Raw genomic sequence first — 27,421 nt, forward strand, 5'->3', positions numbered from 1 at the left:
ATTTGTAAAAATCAATTGCACCATTTTTATAATAACTTTGAGCCTGACTGATAAACTTCAACATGTAAATGAATAATTTTTTCCCTGAGTTATACCGTTTGATATAATTCTCATACAATTTTCATATGCTTTTGCCATGTATCACTAACCCATTTTTCTTCTTAGAACCGTCACAGATGCAATCAAACAGGCTAGAGACCAAAAAAAATTTTTTAAAATTTAAAAAAAAGTCTTAAAGAATCATTAGAGCAGTATTTGTTGCAAGAATGACAAACCAAAAAAAAGGGGGACCTTTCACTTTTCAGCTAAAACTCTCAGATACTTGGGAGAATACGTCTGGGTAAACACTGAGGGAACTGGATTACAAAAAGGTGAGGACCCTCACTGAGAAATCATTTATGTCCATTGTAAATGGAGTGCTAACTCAGTAGTAAAAATTAAATATTAAAGTAGAATAAAATTCTCAGATACTATAGCATTTATTCACTACCTCTACATTCTTATTTAAAAAGCCCTCTGCATTTCCAGATTAGAAAGTTGCTTGCCTTCCTTCTTTTGTATTATAAGCAGATGGGGTCATACAAAGAGGACTCCCCACTGAAGTTATGTCCACCCACCTCATCCCCCTGTCGGGGCCCAGTTGAATTACTCTACCATAAAGACCCGAGGTCTGATGTCGCCCCTCTGTAGACTCCTTCTTTGACCATTCCTCACTTTAGCAGAGGACAAGGATGTCTACAGGAAAAATGGTGAAGACGTTTGCTATTCTGTTTCCATGTTAGTATTTCTATAATCCACAGGGGAAATAGAAATCTCTTCTAATACATTTTGAGCGTTATAGTAGGCTAGTAACTACTAAAAATTTATGTCCACCTACAACCTCAGAATGTGACCCTATTTGGAAATAAGGTCTTTGCAGACATAATGAAGGTAAAGAGTTTCTGGTTTCCCCCAGCTTCTGCTGCCTAGGGAAAAGTAAGGGCAAGAAGACCCTTCCATTCTCTCCCTCTCTGGCCCAGGTATCCTGTGCAGATGAGGAACAGCAAATCCCACCCTTCTTTTTTTGTTCTTCCAAATCTCAACCCTCAAATATATGCCTTTGAAAATTGAATGCTTAGAATTTGACTCCTTTCGTTATTTGAAAACTTCTGCTTGCCCTTTCCCCAAGGTAATGAAAGTGGAAAAATTTAGCTGCCTGCCGTAGAAAAAAGGACAGAGAATGCAAAAAATTCAAGGGAAGGAAAACTTTGTTAATACCCTAAAATATTTTCCTGTCACTGGTTTGGTGCTTCCTAACCTATGAGAATTAGATATACAGTAATTTATTTATGAGTGTGATAGTGATGACATATATTTTTAAAATTTTAAAAAGATTTTAAGAATGTTTAAAGTGTATTCAAGGACTCCTTTAATTTTTAATTGGACCTGAATTGAAAACTCTGGAACATCAAATATTCCTTCATTTCCTAAATACAGCTCTTCATCCAGTTGTCAAAATGATGGCAACGCCAAGCATGTAGAACTTAGCTCATTTTAGAATATTCCATTTAAAGTTGGTGGCTAACCTTTTTTAAGGTTAAAAACGCAAGAGAAAAAATGACATGGGTCATGAGTATGTGTTAATACATAACCATGCATTGTATGTTCAAGAATACCTGATTTTCTATTTCTCATTCTCAAAATAACCTTGGAAATACCTAAGTAGCTGAACCTTTGATTTTTCCATACAGACAAACTTCAGTTTATTTTTTTAAGCTTTTATTTAAATTCTAGTTAGTTAGCATACAGTGTGCTATTAGTTTCAGGTATACAACACCTGCGATTCAACACTTCCATACAATACCCAGTGCCCATCACAGCAAGTGCCCTCCTGAATCCCCGTCACCTATTTCACCCATTCCCCCACCCACCTCCCCTCTGGGAACCATCAATTTGTTCTCTAGAATCAAGAGTCTGTGTCTTGGTTTGCCCCCCCCCTCTCTCTTTTTTTTTTCCCCTTTGCTCAACAATTTTTTTTTTTTAAGATTTTATTTATTTGTCAGAGAAAGAGAACAGAAAGGGTACAAGCAAGGGGAGTGGCAGGCAAAAGAGGAAGCAGGTTCCCTGCTGAGCAAGAAGCCCAACTCAGGACTTGATCCCAGGGCCCTGGAATGATGACCTGAGCTGAAGGCAGACACTTAACTGACTGAGCCACCCAGGCGTCCTGACAAACCTCAATTTAACCTCAAGTTCATTTATCCAACAATGCTTAGCACTGTTTGGGTTAGCTTCACCAAAACTTCCATCTCAGGACACTTCCTAGTAGATAGGCCACAAAGGACAGTTTCTTCAGTGGCATTAATTTCCTTTAAAATGGGCCCAGGATAACGTCACACCCCTTAATTTCTTCAGAGTTGCCTCCAAAGAGATTAAGCCTTTGGAGAAGCCATTAACCTTCAAAGAGGTTAATGCATTCTGTCCAGCAAACTACTATTGTCACATGGTTAGCTGGGAGAACCGCTCTGCCTGGCCAGCCGGCGTCCAAAGGTTTATTCTAATGGCCCAGGGCACATTTACATTGGAGATCATTACTTTCTGAGAAAAAGATTCTCCTTATGTCCCAAGAATGGATGCTGAGAATTGAGTAAATGTCTAAGAATCCAGAATGCTCACTTTATGTAAATCCAGACTTTAAAATTATTCATTCATTCATCAATCAGCAGGTATGCTCTGTAACCCATAGTACTTACACCTTCGTTTTTTTTTTTAAGATTTTATTTATTTATTTGACAGACAGAGATCACAAGCAGGCAGAGAGGCAGGCAGAGAGAGAGGAGGAAGCAGGATCCCCACCTAGCAGAGAGCCCAATGCTGAGCTCCATTCCAGGACCCTTGGATCATGACCTGAGACGAAGGCAGAGGCTTTAACCCACTGAGCCACCCAGGCGCCCCATGCCTTCATTTTAATAAAAGAGGAAGACTGTTCAGAGCAGCATCCTTATATCCTCCTTTTGCTGGCCTCCTCTCAGACTCAAGTCCCTTAACTTTTGATTATTCAAAATCCAAATATCAAAGGTACCCAGGAGTTCAGTGCTGAACTGTGGGAACTGCAAATCTGTGGGAACTCTGGGAAGCCAGCTCTCAGAACTAACTGCAGCACTGTTCCGGGGGGCTGGTGAGAGGCGTGAGAGTTCTGAGCTCCACCCCCTGAAATGCTGACCTTGTAGGTGAGTCCAGAAATCTGCATTGTTAACAATGCAACAGCAGATGAACATCACACTCATTAACATTTTGAAATGATTCACTTCCCGATGTACAATTTTATTGCTGTATTTGGAACACTTAGAAAGTGATTAATGAGTGCAGAGCAGTGGTTTTCAAGCTTCAGCAGATCAAGCTTCTTAAAACCTACAGGGCTCAGCCCCATCTCCAGTTTCGGATTCAATGCCTCCGGAATAAGACTGAAGAATTTCCTTTTCTTCCAAGTCCCTAAGTGATGCAGATACTGCCGGTCGTGGAACTACATTTCCAAAACCAGTGATCTAGGCATACTCTTTCTTGTGCAAATGCAAAAGCAAACACTTTCCAAAATGTATGGCATCTTATAACAAGAATTCAACAAAATTCAAGTTATTTCTTTAATGCTTGCCTTCTCCTTTCCTCATGCCAACACGCACTATTAATCCTAAATGCCAATATAGGACACAGCATTTCCAAACATATTTCACCACAGAGCTCTCTTCTCATGGAGAATCCCAGGAAATTATTAGAGGGAAGACTAATACAACACCATAGCAAATTAATGTATTCAAGAAACTTGACCTGGGGCTTGCCCAGTTGGTATGTGACTCTTGATCTCGGGGTCATGAGTTCAAGCCCCACATTGGGGATGGAGCCTACTTAAAATAAATAAAAACATATTTTCAAGAAGAGAGAGAAGAAAGAAAAGAAACTTGGACCTTTTGATTAGCATCCAGACCTCATCCCCTGAACTCCCACCCCTGTCCTGCACCCCATGGCAAGAGAATCTGAGAGCATGGGCAGGGGAGGTGCCTTTGTTGGGAATTCTAACTAATGTGTAATCTACTTTTCCATAAAACTAAATTATAACAAATACTTGGTGCAAGTGAAATTATGTTTTAATATTTCCTGTGCCACATTTTAAATATGTTAAAAGTACCTCTAAAGTCACTGAAGTATATTTAAAAATGTGTGAAGTTTGTAAGATTATTTCCTACTATACTCCCATAAGGAGATAAAATACGCATATAAATAAGCATAGTATGAAGCAGATTATAGTTAGTGTAATAAGACAGATAGAAGCAAAGTGCCCTTAAATGAGGGACCATTTGCATTAATCTTATTTAGTGCTAATACTGACCCGTACTCACCAGATAAATCAGAATGTCCAGTAGAAGAGCCTGGAAAACTGTGTTTTCAGTAAATGCCCCAGTTCCCAAATTTTATTGTAGAAGAAGAGACTGGGTTTTCTCTGAAGTGTGTTTGAGGATAGAACCTCATTCATTCATTCATTCATTCACTCAGCAAATACCTACTGAGCCCAGGCAGCATGTGCCACCAGATTTTTCTTGGTCTGTGTCATTAATTTTTATCCACACTATGTTAAATAACTAATATTCAACTGAATAAATGGATCAAATTGGCTTTATTTAACGATTCATGAATCAAGCAACATCCAAACTCGTAGGTAGAAAGAAGCCTGTTGAGCTGTAGAAAAGAAAATGTTTCTAGGGCGCCTGGGTCCATCATTAGGCATCTGCCTTTGGCTCAGGTCATGATCCCCAGGTCCTGGGATCAAGCCCCATAACCAGCCCTGTATCCAGCCCTGCGTCCAGCCCCACATCCAGCCCCACACCCAGCCCCACATCAGGCTGCCCATTCAGTGGAGAATCCACTTCTCCCTGCTCCCCAACCCCAGGTCCCTCTCTCTCTCCCCCTGCCACACTCCCTCTTCTTCTGACCCTCTCCCTCTGCTGCTCTCCTCTGCTCCTGTTTTCTCTTTCTCAACTAAATAAATAAAATCTTAAATCTTAAAAAAGAAAAGAAAATGTTTCTAAAGGCATAGAGGGAACCAAAAAAAGGAAATTATTAACAAAGAATGCATTGTTTTAGGCAAGGGTGCCCTCCTAAGAGAAACAGAAGGGGTTTATCAGCAGATTACCTCCTAGTGCTGACCGGGAAATTTCAGGTTGGCTGGTTCAAGGTCACATTCCTAGGGCATTCAGACTGCATTTAGGTTAAGTATTAAGTCTTCCATTTGCTGATGCGGGGGATTAGCACCAGTGATACCATTTGGGGCCTGGTGTCTCCTTTTTAACACTAGCATCATTACACCATTTTTTAGTAGAAAAATCACTTTTTTAGTAAACATATATATATATCTGTCATCAATGCTACTCATGCAGCAATACCAGCACATAGGGACCCATAATCCCTACCACAGTGTTCTTTGGGGACAGTGTTATTACACTACCCTGCAATACCTCAAGAGAAGTCAGAGAATCAAACTTCAGTGGGATCATTACTCAAGTGTGAAAAACCATTCTGCTCACTGCCCCAGACATTCTTAAAAATGAAGGAATTAAAATATAGAAACACATATACCAAAAGCCGTTTTCTTAAAAATGTTAAATTTCCAACTTTGCAATTTTGGCTACAATTCCTATGTTCTATGTTCCTGCCTTCTGGTGGGAGGAAGAAATGGGTGGGAAGAAGCAAATGCTTTACGAAGGCGGAAAGGAAGGTAAAAGCTAATTACTAAAAGGCTTGTGTGTTTGAAGATGTTGCTGTTGAAAAAGAGATCTCCCCGGAAAAGATGTGTTCTATCTTGGGGAAGTATAAGCAGTTTTGTCCTGTTTCTTTCTGCATTCTAAAATTCCCAACATCTATCCTGATATCACCTCTCTTCTCCTCCTTTTTCTTTTTTTTTTCACTCTGTGTGTACATATATGTGTTTGTGTTGTGTTGAGGTACAATAAGGTAGAAAGGGAGAGAAGAGGAATAGGATTAAGAAAAAGAAAAGAGGGGCTCCTGGCTTGCTCAGTCAGTTAAATGTCCAGCTCTTGGTTTCTGCTCAGGTCATGATCTCAGGATAATGGGATTGAGGCCTGCCTAGGGCTCCGCACTCAGAGGGCAGTCTGTTTAGATTCTCTCTATCCCTATCCCTGCCCTTCCCTGCCCCCACTCCCACCTCTCTTTCCTCTCTCTCTCCCTCTTCTCTCTCTAGAATAAATAAATAAATCTATTTTTTCAAGATTTTATTTATTTATTTGTCAGAGAGAGAGAGAGAGAGAGCAAAAGCAAGGGGAGCAGCAGAGGCAGACGGAGAAACAGGTTCCCCACTGAACAGTGAGCCCAATGTGGGGCTTGATCCCATCCCAACAGGCTGAAGGCAGATGTTAACTAACTGAACCACCTAGGCACCTCAACTAAATAAATCTAAAAAGAAAGAAAGGAAGGAAGAAAGAAAGGAAGGAAACGGGAAAAGAGAAACAGCATAAAAAACTACAGAATGTGGGGCGCCTGGGTGGCTCAGTGGGTTGAGCCTCTGCCTTCGGCTCAGGTCATGGTTCCAGGGTCCTGGGATCGAGCACCGCATCAGGCTCTCTGCTGAGCAGGGAGCCTGATTCTCCCTCTCTCTCTCTGCCTGCCTCTCCGCCTACTTGTGATCTCTGTCTGTTAAATAAATTTTAAAAAATTAAAAAAAAAAAAACAAAAAACTACAGAGTGTGAATTTGTTTGACCAAAATGTTGCAACCAAGGCCATACACAGTGAACCTCTTAAAATAGAGAGCAGCAGTGAGGGACAAAGGATTAGCCCAGGGCCCCCAAGCCTGGGATTTTAAGCACCGCACTATCAGTTAATGGTTAAAAACAAAAAAACAAAAAAACAAAAAAACAAAAAAAAAAACCAGCAGCACATTAAATAGTTCATTTGTTAAAGTTCAGTTTAATACAGGGCTTGCTAAGAACCAGAGGGAATGAGGAGCACGTGGGTGGCTCAGTGGGTTAAAGCCTCTGCCTTAGGCTCAGGTCATGATCTCAGGGTCCTGGGATCGAGCCCTACCTGAATTGGGCTCCCTGCTTGGCAGGGAGTCTGCTTCCTCCTCTCTCTCTGCTTACTTGTGATCTCTGTCAAATAAATAAATAAAATCTTTAAAAAAAAAAAAAAAAAGAACTAGAGGGAACGAAAATCAACATCTACTGGCACTGGCCCAACCCCTGATCTCATAAATTTCCTCACAGTAGTGAAACACTAACCACAGAAACAGCCCTGTGTTCTGGAGTGCTGTCACCTCACCTGATTTCCATGGCTGTTTTCTGAGGTCTGGGCCACGTGTCAGGAACACGAACATGAACATGGGGTGTGTACATCCTCCTCCTACAAAGCCAATAAGGCGCTGGCAGGCTGCAAGGAGAAAGTCTTCAGACCTTTGCAAACCACTGCGTCCCTTGCTCTGTAGATACATAACAAACTTGCTTATAAAAATAATTACTGTCTCAACATATCCAGAGCCAAATGATTTATCTTACTTGTTTTATCTATAACATTTATAAATGTATAAAAAAATGTGAAAATTAATTTGTTTTTAAATTAATTTTTAGTAATATTTTAATGATTTACAATGCTTTCACTGATTCCATAAATAACAATAGCAATGGACGTAGATTCCAGTTGATAACTATTTCTGGTTGTTATTTTAATGAATTTTTGTATAGTTCATACAATTCTGATGTAAGAGCCTCGATGAAGGAAATGAAATAGAAAACAGAAAAATAAGTAATAAACAGTAATAACTAGGTATTTAAAGCCAACATCACACAAAAGTTGGAATTCTATAGGTAGATTATCAACTGATAAATCATGTATTTGGCCTAGAAAAGAGAATATGAAAATAATTTTATTTTTTAACTCCTTAGTAATTTTTTTTAAAGATTTTATTTATTTATTTGAGAGAGAGAGAGACAGTGAGAGAGAGCACGAGCGAGGAGAAGGTCAGAGAGCGAAGCAGACACCCCATGGAGCTGGGAGCCCGATGCGGGACTCGATCCCGGGACTCCAGGATCACGCCCTGAGCCGAAGGCAGTCGTCCAACCAACTGAGCCACCTTAGTAATTTTTAATAATCTGTTACACTTCAACTTCTTAGAAGTTTTCCATCTGTAAATGGAGATGACAATAATGATCAAAGAGAGTTATGTGGACAAAATAAAGTACCTAAGGTAATTGCTAAGCACAAGTTTTTTGTGCTAAGTGCTAATACTCAATTTCTCTATTAAAATGGGGGAATCAAGGGATACCCGAGTGACTCAGTCAGTTAAGCGTCTCCCTTCAGCTCAGCTCATGATCCCAGGATCCTGGAATCAACTTCCGCAACAGGCTCCTTGCTCAGCTAGGAGCCTGCTTCTCCTTCTGCCTGCTGCTCCCCTGTTTGCACTCTCTCTCTCTCTGACAAATAAATAAGTAAAATCCTTTTTACATTAAAAATAACTAAATAAATAAAATGGGGGAATCAAATCTCTCACAGAATTTTCCTTTCTTATACCCAAAGATATGAACCAAGTTTTTAAAAGTAAAAACTTGCCAAAAAGCCAATAAACACAGCCAGACCAGGAAAAGGGCATAAGACAATGTCACAAACCAAAACCTGACAGCCAAGGAAACAAATAGAAAATTCTGCACTTAATCCTAGCCAAAAGGCTGAGAAGCAATACAAATAGTTCTGAAGCCCAGAAGAGTAGTATGTTTTGTAAGGCTCCTGATCCTGTTCCCAGAACCCACATGGGAGATGCAGAAAAATGTTGAAAAGTGTCATTTCTGTAGCAAAACCACAAAAGTCAACTACACTGAAGCTCAGAGTTTCAGAAAAAATGCACTACTTTTGCATCACTCATGAGGTTCCACTTAAGCTCCCCAAATGCTGTAAATGTCCAGTCACACTTAAACCATATTTTAATCCAATAATTCAAACGGTCTCTGTATCAGGGTTTAACGCATAAAACAGTTCCCATTATAGGTATGTTGAACAGAAATCGTATACTTAGAAAATTCCCAGTAAGGCTATAAGAGTGGGCGTCAGCAAGTCTCCCATTTGCTCCCAAGCAAAATCTTTTGGTATGTCAATCTTCATTTTCTAAGTCCAACTTGTGCTTGGCTCCTGTGGTGTGTTTATAATAGGCTAGGAGTCAAAAAAGAATGCTCAAAATGTGGGACCTGGAGAGACATCACAAGTTATTTACCTCAAGTAGAGTAACTAAGTGTCTCCAACTACAGTCATGGGACCAAGGATGGGAGCTGCTTATGCTGATGGGAGAGGTTGCATGGGGTTGGGATTTAGAGTATTCAAATTCAACTCCACACATTTAAATGTCTCTTTACAGTTCAAAGGGTCTCTCTCCTCCCAAATCAGTATCCTGATGTTCACTTAAAGGAGATAACAACACATGAATTGGGCTTCTACTGTAACCTTGGTAACCCATTGCATCAGATTCTATCTGATTTGAGGTTACATCAACTCTGAGATCACAAGAGATAAGATTATCTTAGAGTGGTCATGGAAGATCCCTGATTCTTTGAACTTTTTCAAACTAATAGTGTTAAACTCTGGGCTTCTCATTTCCTTGCCTTAATCTCTCCAGGACATCTCCATAGCTGTCTTATTACAAAACCCTTGAAGTTCCCCAGTTTCATTCTAATGATTTATCAGAACAAACACTGTGCCAGAGTGTAGCCTTCTAAGAAGCATGTCATGAAGAAGCCATAAGTGATCATTTAAGTAACTTCTTTGTCACAGTGTTCCATAACCTTCGAGAGTCCTATTTTCTGATAGTAACAGTATTGCCTTTATCTTCAAAACCAACCAGGTCAGATCATCAATTCAATGTTTCCATCCTTGAGAGTCCGCAATCTCCTCTGGGAGAAGGAAACAGAAACCACTCTAGATTGGGGTTTGCAGGGGAAGCCCTTAAGAAAAAGAGATTTCATACAAGGAAGAAAGTGTTCATAGAGTTGTAAAGGCTATAGAAGCAGGAGTCAGGAATGGGGGAAACACCCACAATCATTGCAAGTTCAAGATCAGGAAGCATCTGCTACTATTGCCACTAGTCACGAGTGTGTCACTAGTGCTAGTCATCTCTTTACCTGTGATAAATGAACCCTGAGCCTGGCTTCAGTAACGGCGCCAGCTCATGCTAGATACCCACAGGACCGGTATCTCAAACTTCCAGTCTCACTTGCATGCATCCAAACGGTAGAAACTTATCTGTAACAAGAACCCTAGCTGCTCGAGTTCTGGAAAACATAGATTTGAATTACCAACTTCTAAAGAACACAAAAGCATTCTAAACCCACTATAGAAAGAGGAGGATCAAACTGCAAAAAATCCACCCTTGTCTCAATAATTTGTCTCTATTTGTCTATACAAGCTCAATCTTTCCAATTTCCTCCCTTCTTCCTGTTTCTCTGCCTGAAATGTCATCCTCATCATGGGAGAGGCTGGGGAGGCACCTTGAACTGGTTCGTATTTGATGGCTGGTATTTGCTGTTTGTAAGATGTTGTTCCTGGCCATCTAGTTACTGGTACCAAGCTGGGATCTCATGCTGACGTCTGTAGTTGATAAACTTAAGGGCCATCACTTATCTCCCTCTGAATTGAGATACCATTCTATTACTTTGCAACCTTTATTTTGAAGTCAGACAAATCAGACAAAAAAAACTCAGATAAAATAAAGAGTTTTAAATAAATAAATAATTATATACCTAACAAATAAATTATTTTATATAATAATTATATATTATTAAAATATATATTATAATTATATATCAACTATATAATATATAATATAATATAATTATATATTACAACAATATATTAATAAATAAAATTAATAAAGTCAGATAAAATAAAGAGTTTTTAGACAAGAGTTTTAAAACTAAAGAAGCAGGAAATAAAGCTTTGCTTGACCTTCAAAAAAAAAAAACTAATGAAGCATGCTAAAGGAAGGAGAATATTTTAAAAACAATGTTTAAATAATCTCTCCAATTTTTCACTTTTCCTGGGATTTCTTTATAAAAGGAAGTCTAATATTACAAATATAAATAGCATTTATGGTACTATGCATTTCCTTTTCCAAAGATGATCTTCATGGAGGCGTTAATGAGTGTGAAAAAATAAGAAAATTACCAGGAGAAGAAAAGAAATCATACGAATTATATTTCATCAGACATGAGCAAATTCCCAGAAATTTAACCTTTCAGTTTCAGGCAGTGTGATAGATTGTGGAGACCATTCACCAATCCAGATAATTTAGGAGGAGTAACAAGATTATATAGAAAAATATAATGAGTTGCATTTTAGAAATGTTGAATTTGAGATGCCCGTAGTAAACTGAGCATGTATTATCACAGTAGAAAAAGTGCAGGCTGGAGCTATAATTTGGAAGTCCTCTGATCAGAGCTGGAACCATGGATATGATCTAGACAATGTCATCAAATCCATGCAACTATACAAAGTTCTAATATCTGCATTCAAGTCTCAGATTTGAATTACATATCTATGGTAGAAATAATTTATAAAATCAGTGCTAGATTTGGGACACCTGTGTGGCTCAAGTCAGTTAAGCATCTGCCTTCTGCTCAGGTCCTAACTCCAGGATCTTGGGACCAAACCCAGAGTTGGACTCTTTGCTCAGCAGGGAGCCTGCTTCTCCCTTTCCTCCCCACTCCTGCTCTATCTTTGTCGCTATCTCTGTCTCTCTCTCAAATGAATAAGTGAAATCTTAAAAAAAAAAAAAAAATCAAAGCTAGATTTAACACTAGGTTTATAAAAACAGGATAAACTTTATAGTTTTTATCAACCACTCATATGTTTATGCATCCTTAAAGAGTCCTGGCAACATTACCAAAAAATTTTAGAACCTCTGGAAAGAATCACACTTGCACTCTCCCAGTAAGGTAAAGCCTTGTGCCATCTGCAAAGACCTCCAGAGAAGCTGTCCCTACACCCCCATTCATAGTCTATTTTATCATGTGATTGGTTTCATTTTCCCTTATGTATAAAAATAACTAAAAGGTTGTAAGGAATTCTGTGAACAAAAATTATTTTCTTTCTTTCTCTCAAGAGAAAGACTTTTACTATTTTGAGGGTTTTTAAATGATACAGGAGTTTAATATCAAAATCGGAAAATCTGGATGAGAAAATATGTAAGCATTCAGAGGAGAATTTGTCTTTTTTTTAACTTTTTTATTTTTTTAATTTATTTATTCATTTATTTATTTTTATTGACATATAATATATTATTTGCTTCAGGGGTACAGATCTGTGAATCATCAGTCTTACAAAATTCATAGCACTCACCATAGCACATACCCTCCCCAATGTCCATAACCCAGCCTCCCAATCCCTCCCACCCAACCCCCAGCAACCCTCAGTTTATTTCCTGAGATTAAGAGTCTCTTATGGTTTTTCTCCCTCCCTGGTCCCATCATGTTTCATTTCATTCATTCCCTAACCCCCACAACCCCCAACCCTGCCTCTCAAATTCTTCAAATCAGAGAGACCATATGATAATTGTCTTTCTCTGATTGACTAATTTCACTTAGCATAAAACCCTTTAGTTCCATCCTAGTCGTTGCAAATGGCAAGATTTCATTTTTTTAAATATATATATATATATATATATATATATATATATATATATAACTTCTTCTTTATCCAGTTCTCTATTGATGGACATCTAGGTTCTTTCCATAGTTTGGCTATTGTGGACATTGCTGCTATAAACATTCGAGTGCATGTGCCCCTTTGGATCACTACATTTGTATCTTTAGGGTAAATACCTAGTAGTGCAATTGCTGGGTCACACAGTTGATATTTTCAACTTTTTGAGATTTTATGCTGTTTTCCTGAGTGGCTGCACCGGCTTGCATCCTCACCAATATCTTTCATGTCCTGACTTGTTAATTTTAACCATTTGACTGGTGTGAGGTGGTACCTCACTGTAATTTTGATTTATATTTCCCTGATGCCGAGTGATGTGGAGCACTTTTTCATGTGTCTATTGGCCATCTGGCTGTCTTCTTTTTAGAAATGTCTACTCATGTCTTCTGCCCATTTCTTGATTGGATTATTTGTTCTTTGTATGTTGAGTTTGATAAGTTCTTCATAGATTTTGGACACTAGCCCTTTATCTGATATGTCATTTGCAAATATCTTCTCCCATTCTGTTGGTTGTCTTTTGGTTTTGTTGACCCTTTCCTCTGCTGAGCAAAAGTTTTGATCTTGATGAAGTCCCAATAGTTCATTTTGCCCTTGCTTGCCTTGCTTTTGGCAATGTTTCTAGGAAGAAGTTGCTGTGTCTCAGGTTGAAAATTTTGCTACCTGTGTCCTCCTCAAGGAATTTGATGGATTCCAATCTCACATTGAGGTCTTTCATCCATTTTGAGTCTATTTTTGTGTGTGATATAAGGAAATGGTCCAGTTTCATTTTTCTGGATGTGATTGTCAAGTTTTCCCAACACCATTTGTTAAAGAGACTGTCTTTTTTCCCATTGGACATTCTTTCCTGCTTTCGTCAAAGATTAGTGGACCATAGAGTTGAGGGTCTATTTCTGCACTCTCTATTCTGTTCCATTGATCTATGTGTCTGTTTTTGTGCCAGTACCATACTGTCTTGATGATGAAAGCCTTGTAATAGAGTTTGAAGTCTGGAATTGTGATGCTTTCAACTTTGGTTTCTTTTTCAACATTCCTATGAATATTCAGGGTCTTTTCTGGTTCCATATAAATTTTAGGATTATTTGTTCCATTTCCTTGAAAAAAATTGATGGTATTTTGATAAGGATTGCCCTAAATGTGTAGATTATTCTAGGTAGCATAGACATTTTCACAGTATTTGTTCTTCCAATCCATGAGCATGGAACATTTTTTTTATTTCTTTGTGTCTTCTTCAATTTCTCTCATGAGTACTTTATGGTTTTCTGAGTACAGATCCTTTGTGTCTTTGGTTAGGTTTATTCCTCAGTATCTTATGTATTTGGGTGCAATGGGATCAACTCCTTAATTTCTCTTTCTTCTGTCTTTCTGTGGTGTATAGAAATGCAATTGATTTCTGTGCACTGATTTTATATCCTGACACTAGCAGTTCTAGCAGTTTTGGAGTGCAACTTTTGGGTTTTCCACATAAAGTATCATATCATTTGCAAAGAGTGTGAGTTTGACTTCTTCTCTGCTGAACCAGATGCCGTTTATTTCTTTTTGTTGTCTGATTGCTGAGGCTAAGACTTCTAGTACTACGTTGAATACCAGTGATGATCGTGGACATCCGTGCCATTTTCCTGACCTTAGGGAACAAGCTCTCAGTTTTTCCCCATTGAGAATGATATTCACTGTGGGTTTTTCATAGATGGCTTTGATGATATTGATGTATGTACCCTCTATCCCTACACTTTGAAGAGTTTTGATCAAGAAAGGATGCTGTACTTTCTCAAATGCTTTTTCAGCTTCTATTGAGAGGATCAAATGGTTCTTGTTCTTTCTTTTATTAATGTATTGTATCACATTGATTGATTTGTGGATGTTGAACCAACCTTGTAGCCCAGGAATAAATCCCACTTGTTCATGGTGAATAATCCTTTTAATGTACTATTGGATCCAATTGGCTAGTATTTTGATGAGAATTTTTGCATCTGTGTTCATCAAGGATATTGGTCTGTAATTCTCCTTTTTGAAGGGATCTTTGGTTTGGAGATCAAGGTAATGCTGGCTCATAAAATGAGTTAGGAAGTTTTCCTTCCATTTATATTTTTTGGAACAGTTTTGGAACAGGTATTAGTTTTTCTTTAAATGTTTGGTAGAATTCTCCTGGGAAGCCCTCTGGCCCTGGGCTCTTGTTTGTTGGGAGATTTTTGATGACTGCTTCAATCTCCTTACTGGTATGGGTCTATTCAGGTTTTCTATGTCTTCCTGGTTCAGTTGTGGTAGTTTATATGTCTCTAGGGAAGCATCCATTTTTTCCAGATTATCAAATTTTCTGGTGTATAGTTGCTCATAATATGTACTTATAATTGTTTGTATTTCTCTGGTGTTGGTTATGATGTCTTCTCTTTCATCCATGATTTTATTAATTTGGGTCCTTTCTCTTTTCTTTTTGATAAGTCTGGCCAGGAGTTTTCAATCTTATTAATTCTTTCAAAGAACCAATTCCTAGTCTTGTTGATTTGTTCTACTCTCCTTTTGGTTTCGATTTCATTGATTTCTGCTCTGATCTTTATGATTTCTCTTCTCCTGCTGGATTTAGGCTTTTTTTGCAGTTCTTTCTCCAGCTCCTTTAGGTGTAGGGTTAGGCTGTGTACTTGAGACCTTTCTTATCTCTTGATAAATGTTTGTATTGCTCTATACTTTCCTCTCAGGACCACCTTTGCTGTGTCCCAAACATTTTGAACAGTTGTGTTTTCATTATCATCTGTTTCCATGATTTTTTTCAATTCTTCTTTAATTTCCTGGTTGGCCCATTTATTCTTTAGTAGGATGCTCTTTAACCTCCATGTATTTGAGTTTTTTTCCAAATTTCCTCTTGTGATTGGGTTCTAGCTTCAGAGCATTGTGGTCTGAGAATATGCAGGGAATGATCCCAATCTTTTGGTACTGGTTGAGACCTGATTTGTGACCCAGGATGTGAACTATTCTGAAGAATGTTCCATGTGGACTAGAGAAGAATGTGTATTCTGTTGCTTTGGGATGGAATGTTCTGAATATATCTGTGATGTCCATCTGGTCCAGTGTGTCATTTAAAGACTTTATTTCCTTGTTGATCTTTTACTTAGATGATCTGTCCATTTCAGTAAGAGGGTGTTAAAGTACCCTACCATTATTTTTTTATTGTCAATGCGTTTCTTTGATTTTTATATTAATTGATTTATATAATTGGCTGCCCCCGTGTTAGGGGCATAGATATTAAAAATTATTAGACCTTCTTGTTGGACAGACCCTTTAGGTATGATATAGTGTCTTTTCTCACCTCTTATTATAGTCTTTGGCCTAAAATCTACTTGACCTGATCAAAGGATGTCTACTCCATCTTTCTTTTGATGTCCATTAGTGTGGTAAATTGTTTTCCACTCCCTCACTTTAAATCTGGAGGTATCTTTGGGTCTAAAATGAGTTTATTGCAGATAGCATATCGATGGGTCTTATTTTTTTAATCCATTCTGATACCCTGGGTTTTTTTTGTTGTTGTTTTTTGTTTTTTGTTTTTTTTTTCAAGGGCAAATTCCAACTCTATTTCAAAAAGTTCACAAAGAAAGTGTTCAGAGGTGATCTACTACTTAACTCAAAGTTATTCACCTCCAAGTAAATACTGCATTGGGCATAAAGGGGAAAAAAATGGCCATATTCCTCTGCCTTCTCAGTAATGGTACCTAGTAATCAATCATTCCATTCGAATGAGCTCCAGTTACTAGTAGTCAACATACAACTTGGGACTTTCTCCCTTTCATTATAAGGACAAAGTTAAAAAAAATTAATAAGAGAAATAAAAGGTCCCTAAACTTTAAAGTATTATGTTCTAGCTGCCAAACATTTAGAACATAAGCTGACAGAAAGAATTTTGTCCTAGAATTTTCCTGTAGAAGATTGCATTACAATAATCAAGCAATAAATATTACTTTGTTTCTATTTCTACACTACCAGAGACCTAAAACATCGGAAGAAATAATCCTTTAAAAACTGTCATAAATTTAAGGTAAAACCCTCTTAAAAAAAAGATGAAAGAACCAGTTTTTGAGGAAATACAGGGGTAGATATGATACAAAGATTTGCTTTAAGACCCTTGTATTTGCGGCGCCTGGGTGGCTCAATGGGTTAAAGCCTCTGCCTTCGGCTCAGGTCATGATCTCAGGGTCTTGGGATCGAGCCCCAACATCAGGCTCTCCGCTCAGCGGGGAGCCTGCTTCCTCCTCTCTCTCTGCCTGCCTCTCTGCCTACTTATGATCTGTCAAATAAATAAATAAAATCTTTAATTAAAAAAAAAAAGACCCTTGTATTTTAGTACTTGGTTTTCATTTCAGAAAACACCTACATAATCTGAGGGACATAGAGAATTCATGTTTCTCATAGCTAACCTTTTTCAATGCCCCAAAGATTTGTTTTAAACAGGCTTTTTAAAGGAACCTATTCTAAGTACTGCTGTCTTTATAAAAGCAGAAGCTTATTACCATTGGATTTGAATCTGCTATGAGATCCCGCAGAGAATCCAGAAATCCCTGATCTTCCACCATTTGGGCATTGATATCATGGAGTTTTGCCACACAGACTGCTGCTGTTTTCCGAACATAGGGATCTTCATCCTTCAAGCACTTGCGGAGAGGCTCACAGAGATATTCTGTAATCTTGTCCACCTGAATGCACCCCATGGTCCTGACTGCTAAGGCCCGAATTAGAGGATTGGGATCTTCACAGTCCTTCACAAAGCTGTTGACAGCCATGATGGCCATGTCTGGCTGACTCTTGGCGTAGTTCATCAAATAGAGATAAACAAGTTTCTTTAATTCCAGGTTGTCGGTTTGCATACAGTTCACTACATCTGGAAACAGAGAACTAACGTCCTTTCCTACAGTCATGGCAGCAATCACTTTCTTCACAGCCTCCTTCCTCTTTTCTTTCTTTTCATTATTGAGTTCAGCCTTTAATTCAAAGATTTCTCCTTTTATATTGGTTGTGAAGTACTTGGAGTCAGTCATGGTTTTGGATCTTTAATGTGCACCGGAGGCGAGGGCGGGGGTGGCGGCAGCAGCCAGAGAGCACGGCCCGAGCGGTGTTGTAATCTACCCTGGGTTTTTTTTTTGGGGCATTTAGACCATTTACATTCAGGGTAACTATTGAAAGATATGAATTTAGTGCTATTCTACTGCCTGTAAGGTGACTGTTACTGTATATAGCCTCTGTTCCTTTCTGGTCTGTTACTTTTAGGCTCTCTCTTTGCTTAAAGGACCCCTTTCAATATTTCCTATAGGACTGTAAAAGAATTAAAAATTCTTTTAATTTTTGTTTGTCCTGGAAGCTTTTTATCTCTCCTTCCATTTTCAATGATGTCCTACCTCAATATAGTATTCCTGGTTGAATATTTTTCTCATTTAGTACTCTGAATATATCATGCCAGTCCTTTCTGGCCTGCCAGGTCTCTGTGGGTAGGTCAGCTCCCAATCTAATAGTTCTACAGTTTTATGTTACAGATCTCTTGTCCCAAACTATTTTCAGGATTTTCTCTTTGTGACTGAGACTTTTAAATTTTACTATTAGATGACAGGGTCTTGACCCATTTTTCTTGATTTTGAGGGGTATTCTCTGTGTCTCCTGGATCTTGATGCCTATTCCCTTTGCAAAATTAGGGAAATTCTCTACTATAATTTGCTCCAATATACCATCTGCCCCCCTCTCTCTCTCTTCTTCTTCAGGGATCCCAATTATTCTAATATTGTTTCATCTTATGGTATCATTTATCTCCCTAGTTCTCCCCTCATGGTCTAGTGGTTGTTTATCTCTCTTTTTCTCAGCTTCTTTATGTTCCATCCTTTGGTCTATATCACTAATTCTCTCTTCTGTCTCATTTATCCTAGCAGTAAGAGCCTCCGTTTTTTTTAAAAAAGATTTTATTTATTTATTTGACAGAGAGATCAAAAGTAGGCAGAGAAGCAGGCAGAGAGAAAAGGAGAAGTAGGCTCCCCAGTGAACAGAGAGCCTGATGTGGGGCTTGATCCAAGGACCCTGAGACCGAACCAAAGGCAGAGGCTTAACCTACTGAGCCACCCAGGCACCCCAAGAGCCTCCATTTTTTATTGTACCTCATTAAAAGCTTTTTTTATTTCAACTTGGTTAGATTTTCATTCTTTTATTTCTCTAGAAAGGGACTTTATTTCTCCAGAAAGGAATTCTCTAGTATCTTCCATGCTCTTTTTGAGCCTACCTAGGACCTTGATAATTGTCATTCTAAACTCTAGTTCTGACATCTTGTTAATGTCTATATTGAAAAGGTCCCTAGCCATCAGTACTTCCTCTTGTTCTTTTTTTTTTTTTTTTGAGGTGAGTTTTTCCACCTTGTCACTTTATCCAGATAAGAATAGATGAGAGAACAAAATACTAAATAGGTAACAATGACCCCAGAAAAATATACAATATCCAAATCAGAAGAGACCCAAAACTGAGGGGAGAAGAAAGGAGAAAAAAACAGTGAATAGAATAGGGCCATACATAGACTGGTGAATAGAATAGGGCCACACACTTGATTTTGGGTGTATTTTAGTCTTTTAGAAGAAACTGCCTCCCCAAATTTTAAAGAAAGAAAAACTTTTATATATATATATATATATATATATATATTTTTTTTTTTTTTTTTCAAAAATAAGGATAAACATGATGAAGGGATGGAATACGAGTGCTCACGCAGCCTGTGACTGAACGTTTCTATCTCTGGCATACAGCCCCATTTGAAGTTTTCAAACCCAGCAGACTCCTGCTGCGTGCTCCCATGCCACTCCTCCCACAGGAGGAAGGAGGTGGTCTCCCTGGATCTGCCACTTGTATGGTCTCTGCTCCAAGAGCAGTGGCCTGACTTTGCCTCAGATCAGGGTTTAAGGTAACCCCGAGCTAAGAGCCCACTCCTCAGCTCTGTCTCTGCAGCTGGATTCCCTGCTTTGATACCTGGGGCTCTGTGACACTCAGACATCCCTGGTGTTTTTGTGACCCCATGCATCATGAGACACTGTCCCCAAAAGGGCTGCACCCCTGGCTTAGCCTCTGGAGTGACATCCCTCTGTGGAGTAGACTTCTAAAAGTTCTGATATTGTGCTCCACTGCTCCACTGCTTCCCGGGAGCCACCCCCACCCCCTGCAATTTATCTTCCTGTATATCACCTCTCCCCATGTCCTACCTTCCAGAAAGTGGTTGCTTTTCTGTTCCTAGAATTGTCGCTCTTTTTCTCTTTGATCTCCTATTGAGTTTGTAGGTGTTCAGAATGGTTTGATAACTATCTATCTGAACTCCTAGGACTTGATGACATTTAGGTCTCGTACTCCTCCACCATCTTGCTCCTTTCCCCCCTCCTCCCCCAGAGGAGAACTCCTCTTAAAACCATCCCTGACATCATAGTGCCCTTAAAAAAAAAAGAAAAGAAATGCAATCTTGCTGAGCATGTTATTTTTTTCTTCTTTTCTTTAATAGTCATGACTGTCTATCCATGTCAACACACCTCCAACATCAATTTAAATGACAGAAGAAGATTGAAGGAATCATAACTAATATTCTAGGAACAGTGTGCTGTATTTCAGTACTTAAGAAAGTACTGTTTCTTTAAATGTGGTTCAAATACTACTTACAGAAGACTCACCTACAGAAGAGACACCTACAGTGCCCATAGTGGAGACTTGGGGACCCATCTCAGACCTATAAAATCAGGACCTCTGGGTGGGGGAGCCAGAAATTTACATTTGTCAACAAGCTCCCAGATGATGTTTATCTTACTAAGTCTGAGAATCTCTTGTTTCTTTTATTAAAGAGAAGAACTATTTTTCCCAACACACCAGATTTTTTCTGTTTTCTTAAACTTTTCTGCTCTCTGATTTTTATTTTAGGAGACAATAATGGATGGTCTTTGCAATTTGACAAGTATTTCGTCAGTTACTACAGAATGACTTCCCCATATCCCTTTGAGACACAAACATCGGAATGCTGTAAGTAATCAAAAGGATTGAGTCTCCTTTTCCATGAGTTCATAAAAAGATACCATGTTTTCAAAAGTTGGATCCAACATATTTGTTTGAAAAGGTTAGCTATAGTCTTCTAACAGCAAAATCTATTAGACATGCAGCCTTAATTTGGGGATTTTATTTAAAAGTGACTCAAGGATCTTAAGGATAAAAGCAATATATCATGCTAGATATTGTGAACAAAATTAATGTCCATCATCCAGGATTACAATCATAGGCTCTGATACAAAGGAAATTGTAGAAAAGGAAGAGCAGAGGAGCTGTTCGCATTTTAATGTCTGCAAGTGAAAAAGCTTCTGGAGTCTAAACTACTTTAGAACTACAAAAAACCTCATTAATTATAACCTTCTATGCTTAGTCACATACTGAAAACCTCCAAAAACACTGAAGGCGTGGTGGGAGGGTACAACCTCAGGACTGACTGTGATACTTTAGAACAGGAAGACCTTGTAGACAACTCCTTTTAATAAATTTTGTTTATTCTAATAAATTATGGAAATGTAATTTTGTGCCTTAGCGCTACAATTTTGGTCCTAGTTTTACAAAACCTTGGTTAAATAGTGAGGGAGAGGTGGGCCTTACTATAATTTTTCCTTTATGATCTATCACAAATTGTAAAGTCAAGCTTTTTTAAAAAGGTTTAATTTTTTTGTCTTCAATATTCAAACGAGATTAATAAAAAATACTAACAGTCCTCAATTTAAAGACGTGTACATCCATCCTATAAACACACAGGCTACTCAGCAATCTGTCTCAGCCTCACATTTTCTCACAGAGACCAAATTATTTGATCCCTAAATCCTTCTGGGAAAGAAAAAATGTAACAGGTGTAATTTACCTGCTAATACAACGCAAAAAAATTAAACGATTTTGCCATGTTATCTCAAAACACAGGGGTTTTTTTTCTTGTTTTGTTGTATTGCCTTTTCTTTTCATATCTTAAATTTAAAAATTAAGAAATTTTCATTTGTTAAATTTTAATTGAATCTTCCTGTATCTTCTTATTCCTAAATGGATTTTATGCAGTTTACAATAAAAATCTGGCTGCTAACAGACGTTAAGTCATTAATACACCATATAAGACAAAAATTCAACAGTGAATGGGAAAGAAAATGCGAAGAAAAATTATATAAGGAAATCCTCACTGAGAAAAGTTCAATATCTGTTTCCAAGGCTTAGTTCTGAACTTTGTAGTCATCAGGCTAAAGAAGGACGATAATGGGTTACATAACTTTTATAGTCCCGCTTGTAAAGCAAAGACAAACAAATGAGGGAAAAAACAGATCAAGTCAGCAAGAGAGATAATTTTTTGCCTAATTCTGAACTCTGGGAGAAGTGTGTCCTTAAGTATAACTACATAGGAAGAATGGAGCTACACAGTAAATGATATACCAAAAAAAAAAAAAAAAAAATTTATCAGTTTTTAGTAAAAAACAAATATATAATCTTCAATTAGAGTTCTTATAAAGATAGTTCAGAATGTGGTGGTAATAACTAAATGTCTTTTGCAAGCATAAAAGCAGTATGGAACAGAATGGAAAGAGTAGTGTAAATTTGGGGGTGAAACTTTAAGTTCCTTTTGTACTACCTTATGTAAATGATTATTATAAGGATTTATGGGAAATTAAACTGAGAATAGCTTATAATAATTTTTGGCTGGGTGAAAGAGTGTGAGGAATTGGCTTTTATAAAGTCACCTCTCAAGAACAATATCTTGGAAAATATATCTATCATTAACCAATGTATTATTAAAGTTTAAACTTGAGGGATATGGAAAGTACAAAGATTTAGAATTGTTTATTTACTCAACCATAATTTCATCACTCAGAGGCTACTGGCATTAACCTGTTGGTGCATTATTAATCTTTTTTATTTTAACATTGTTGAAATTTCCTGTACAAACCATTTTTATCATGTTTTCACTTAGCATTTTAGCATAATCAGGTATCCATGCTGTTACAAGCTGTTTTTGAAAATACTATATAATATATTTTTAAGTGAAATAATGTGCTTAATCATTCTTTTGATGTTGGATATTTAGGTGTTATTTTTTCATTTTTCCTTATTATAGGTAACCCTGTTAATCAACATATATGAATTATCTTAACTCCATCAATATAAACAGAAAAAATACATTGGAAGTAGTGTTAATTTCACTACCTCCATTTTTACCCTTCCTAGTCTCACACGCAAACCCTTCATCCTCTCTCCCAATCCACACCCTTCCTTCGCCACAACACTCAAGTTAGACGTGGCTTATAACTGGAGACAGAATCAGTTTTCAGCTTCAGAGATCCATAGCCAAAATGGTTACTTACAACCATAAAACTGTTTAAAAGTTCTTGGCAGAGACTCTGTTTACAAAAAACACATATCCTAAGTTATGATTTTGATCTCTTATAACCCTGAAAAATAGTCAGGAGAGTTATTTGGGAGGAGAGGAAGAACACCTGTCACCCCATAGCTGAGCAAAGGGATATTTATTAGGTCAGAGTCTTCCATTTACTACTCAACTGTGCTCATTAATAGTCATCCACCAGCTTTGTCATAGAAATCTCTTCTTTGCCATAAGACACTTTTCTGCTCTGTGGAAGCTTGACTGTAAAGATCATATACTAGAAGCCTACCAGCAGAAAATTCTCATAGAAAGTTTTGTTTGTTCTGTGATGTTTTAAAATATTTTGAGTTGGCAATTCTCATTTTTCAAATAGGTAATCATCAACACAACACTGTATTTCTGGCTTCTTTGAGAAAGTTGGTTGACTTGGCTACACATGTTCCTATCCTAATATGGCAACAGGAGAAGCAGGTCCACTGGGACATCTGGATAAGGCCAACACCTATTTTGCCAGTGCCCTGTAGACATGAGTCGGTAACCTCTGCTATTCAGGACAGGGTTTCAAAGTAAATGTAGAGGGAAAGCACTTTTCGTAACTCTTGTTCATCAACCATTCCCCACAGCGGCAGGAATCACACTCTATAATATGGAATAACAATCTTATTCTACTATTGAGCTATATGAACACATCACTACAAGTCTCTAGTAGACTTTAGAACTATGGGATCACATCTTTAAGACTATGACTGCAGCCCCACAAGATGGCCAAAGGCCAACATCCAATTCTCCCTCTCCCCAACATTAGCAGTGAGAATAGAATGGTTGGCTATGCATAAAAAAAGTTCGCGCCCATAAATGACTTTTTAGACATCCTTACATCCCTGCATAAGCCAAAAGAAGATCATAAAAAAAAAAAAATCCTTTAAAGAACTCCTGAATTTTCCAGGAAAAAACAAAAAAAGAATTCTACCAACACTATGGTTCATGTTTAGTTCTCTTTCTCACTAGTTAAAAATAACTTAGTCTTCCCTTAAGAGTTTGATTATGCTATTAATACTTTAGTCTTAAATAGCAGCTTTAATATGGACATTAAAGCCCATCATCCACTATCATATCACCTCTGAACATAACCACTCACCTTGGGTGAATAAAAGCAGATGACATCACTCATTTTGCAACAAATGGAAAAGAGCAGTCTGCTATTTACAGAAATGCATGGGCTGGTAAATGTGTCTGTTTTATCTTAATGTTGTAACATCATTTTAACATTAAATTAAAAGCAAACTTTGTAACCTTAATTTAAAGCATTGCCCATATTACTTGGGTAAAACATACTTTTGTACTAAATAATTTTCTCATAGCTTTTCATTTCTTTCTTTTCATTACCCTCCTCTTCCTGGTCCCTCACTATCCCCATTCCTTACAACTTCCTTCTTATTCAGTGGTCGGTTCTGTGCCCATGCAATGTCTTTGCCGAGGTTTAGAGGTTGACTGTGATGAGACCAATTTACGAGCTGTTCCATCAGTTTCTTCAAATGTGACTGTAATGTAAGTAGAAAAGAATGGCTTCATCGTGACAGCCAGAATAGCACCTGTAAAACTGTATCATAATTAAGGCCTTGTCATTAGTAATGCATTTTTATTCAAAGATGATGTCATTGTTCTCGGTCAATTATAATGATTGCTGCTATTTATTTTACATTTATTAAATGCTAGGTTCCACTTTAAATTATTCTACATATTAATTTACTTAGTCCCTCATAATAATCCTATGGCGTATTTAGATATATTAACTTATATAAACCCTCATAATAATCCCATTTAATATTTAGTATTATCATACTTTATCTAAACAAAAGATGTCGTCATTTGTGTGCTACTAAAGAAAAAAGGCTGCTAGTTAAACTATTATATAGAGCTTTCTTATTACAAGAACTGACATTTATTGAAAGAGCTCTTTTAGACTTTGTTGGAAACACTCTTATCGCTAAATAAAAAAAGAAGACAAGTGAAATAAATGGGATAAAATATTCCCAGAACTTATTTCACATTTAAAGTCTAACTCTTCTGAATCACATTTGGCTCAGAGATGTTGATGTCTCCCCCACCCACCGCCCAAATAACTCAAACTTCTGTATGTAAAAGAAACTTATCCTCATAATAAGTGGTTTGTTGATCCAGTACTAATTTGAATTCAGCAAACTTTAGCAACACAGTCACACACATTTGGCTGAAACTTTTCAAAAGAAATCAGTGGAAGGAAGATATTTTAATCTGATGTTTTTGCTGAGTTTTTTGTTTCATCCAGATGTTTTAGTGCCATATGGCTCTGACTTTTGAGTACATGAAGACAGAATAGGAGTAATTCTTAAGTTTACAAATATGGGCAAGTCCTGCCTTTGCCAACGCAAACCACATAACATGGCAACTCATATGCTTGATGTATAAGGAGCAGAGAGAGCTAGAGCTCAGTTTCTGTCAGCCAGGATGCCATTAAATTAACAAAATCTGGGAGGGTTTACTCAATCAATGGTGACCTGCAGAATTTATCCAAATGGGTAATGAGCTAAAAACATCAAACAGGTTAAACCACAAAGACTTGTTTTCCCCAAAGGAGCTGACAGTCCCGCCTGAACTAAGGCTGGCATTCTAGTCTATCCTCAAGTCACCATAGCTCTTTTTCATACTAATTAGTCTTAATAGAAAACAATAATAATATTTTACTAGAATAAAATAATAATCTGAGGTTCTGTGAAGAGTTTCCATGATTTAAATCATGACTGGACCTGCTTGGTGTAAAAATTGAGATGATTTCATTCTATTTTCAAAGAGAAACATTTATCACCCCCACTGTCCATATCATATTACCAGAAAGTCAGTCAAAGAATACCCTGAGGCTGCCAGTCTCATTTTTCCCTTTCCTACAAGTAAGAACTGAATCTGTTCTTCCACAGATTAACTAACCTTTGCATAAGAAAGGAAGAGAGGCAGAGATCTGGAGGAATGGAAGAAGATAGGAAATGACTAACCTGAGAGCACATGTCTTTAAAGAATACCCAAAGGCATTCTGATTCAAATTAAAATGTACTGGCTCAGAACATTCATACATACATTCATAAAGAGGTGTGTGCAGTCCTGTGGGCCACCAGCTTGCAGTCCTTGGTATAGAGAAGAAAACTGGAATGGGATAACTCCTCATGATGATGGGCTACAGGAAGGCAAGGGAGAAGGAAATGTCCAAGATGATTTCAGGCTTTCCCGAGTAATAGCGTGCTGGGGGGATGGGGACTTGGTGACAGAAAGTGGGAAAGATTAGGACTCCAATCTTCTTTGCCTTTTCCAACTTTGGGTTAACAGATCAGTCAATAGAAATTCTCAACAGGCATTTGGAGATGTAGAAATAAAGCTCAGGAGTCTATGTCTGTAACACTTTATTTTTTGTTAAAAAATAGCAATTTCGTGTGCTTTGGTTTGAGCAGCTTGATTCAAGCTGTCCATTTCTACTTTACTCTGCAGTAAACGTTAACTCCAGCTCAGCATCACAACTCCCCCCAGTCTTCGTTCAATTCCACAGAGAAAGGAACTGTAGGCTTTACAGCAAATACATTAAAAGAGTAAATATCAAATTTTATTACAGAGCTCATTCCGTATTTTGAATTGGAACTCTCATAGGGAAATGCTGGAAATAGACTAAATCATATATAATCATATATAAGTATCAAAGAAACCAATAATCCCAATAATATTTATTGAAGTGGGGATTTTTAAGACCTTTCACATAAATGCAATTGAACAAAAGAGACAGATAAATATGATGATTTATGTCTTGTTCGGGCTTCCTAAACATTAGTTTTGACTGTGTGAGTGCTGACTGAAAGATCCTGGAATTTAATCACTAAACTACACAATCTAATTGTAAGAACTTTATCAAAACTATAGCTAACTTTGGCAATAATAATTAAACTAGGTAGTTTCTCTCTTTTGCACACACACACACCACTTTGTAAAGAGTCGGACTTGGAATATTACATTTTAAAACACAAAAATTTATCATATTAAAAAGTTTTTTTGGCTTGTCCTATTCAGTAAGAATAAAACTTTCATTTCAACAGGGTATTATGAAAATATGGAGAATGTTATTTGTTAAAATATTTGACATCATTTAGAAATAAGTCGCCTATAAATCCTAGGCACTATCAATAAAAACCAACTTTCTAAGAAACATAATTTAGGAATCCTTAAATGAGCCTACCTTCCCTCCAGTGTAACCTTTCCACTCACGTGCAATTCGCCTTTTCTTCCTGGATTCTGTCATAGAACCCCAC

General features: G+C 37.6%; 1 protein-coding gene across 3 annotated transcripts in view; it reads left to right on the forward strand.

Moving 5' to 3' along the window:
- Positions 1-27,421, forward strand: part of RXFP1 (relaxin family peptide receptor 1) — a 101,540-nt gene that overhangs the window by 39,297 nt on the left and 34,822 nt on the right. For all 3 annotated transcript variants that reach the window (XM_044224716.1, XM_044224717.1, XM_044224715.1), the window contains exons 3-4: positions 20,624-20,722; positions 24,539-24,644. In XM_044224716.1, the coding sequence (XP_044080651.1) occupies positions 20,624-20,722; positions 24,539-24,644 (205 nt within the window). The remainder of the gene's footprint in view (positions 1-20,623; positions 20,723-24,538; positions 24,645-27,421) is intronic.

The sequence above is a fragment of the Neovison vison genome, chromosome 11 (genome assembly GCF_020171115.1).
Source record: "Neovison vison isolate M4711 chromosome 11, ASM_NN_V1, whole genome shotgun sequence".
Lineage (NCBI taxonomy): Eukaryota > Metazoa > Chordata > Mammalia > Carnivora > Mustelidae > Neogale > Neogale vison.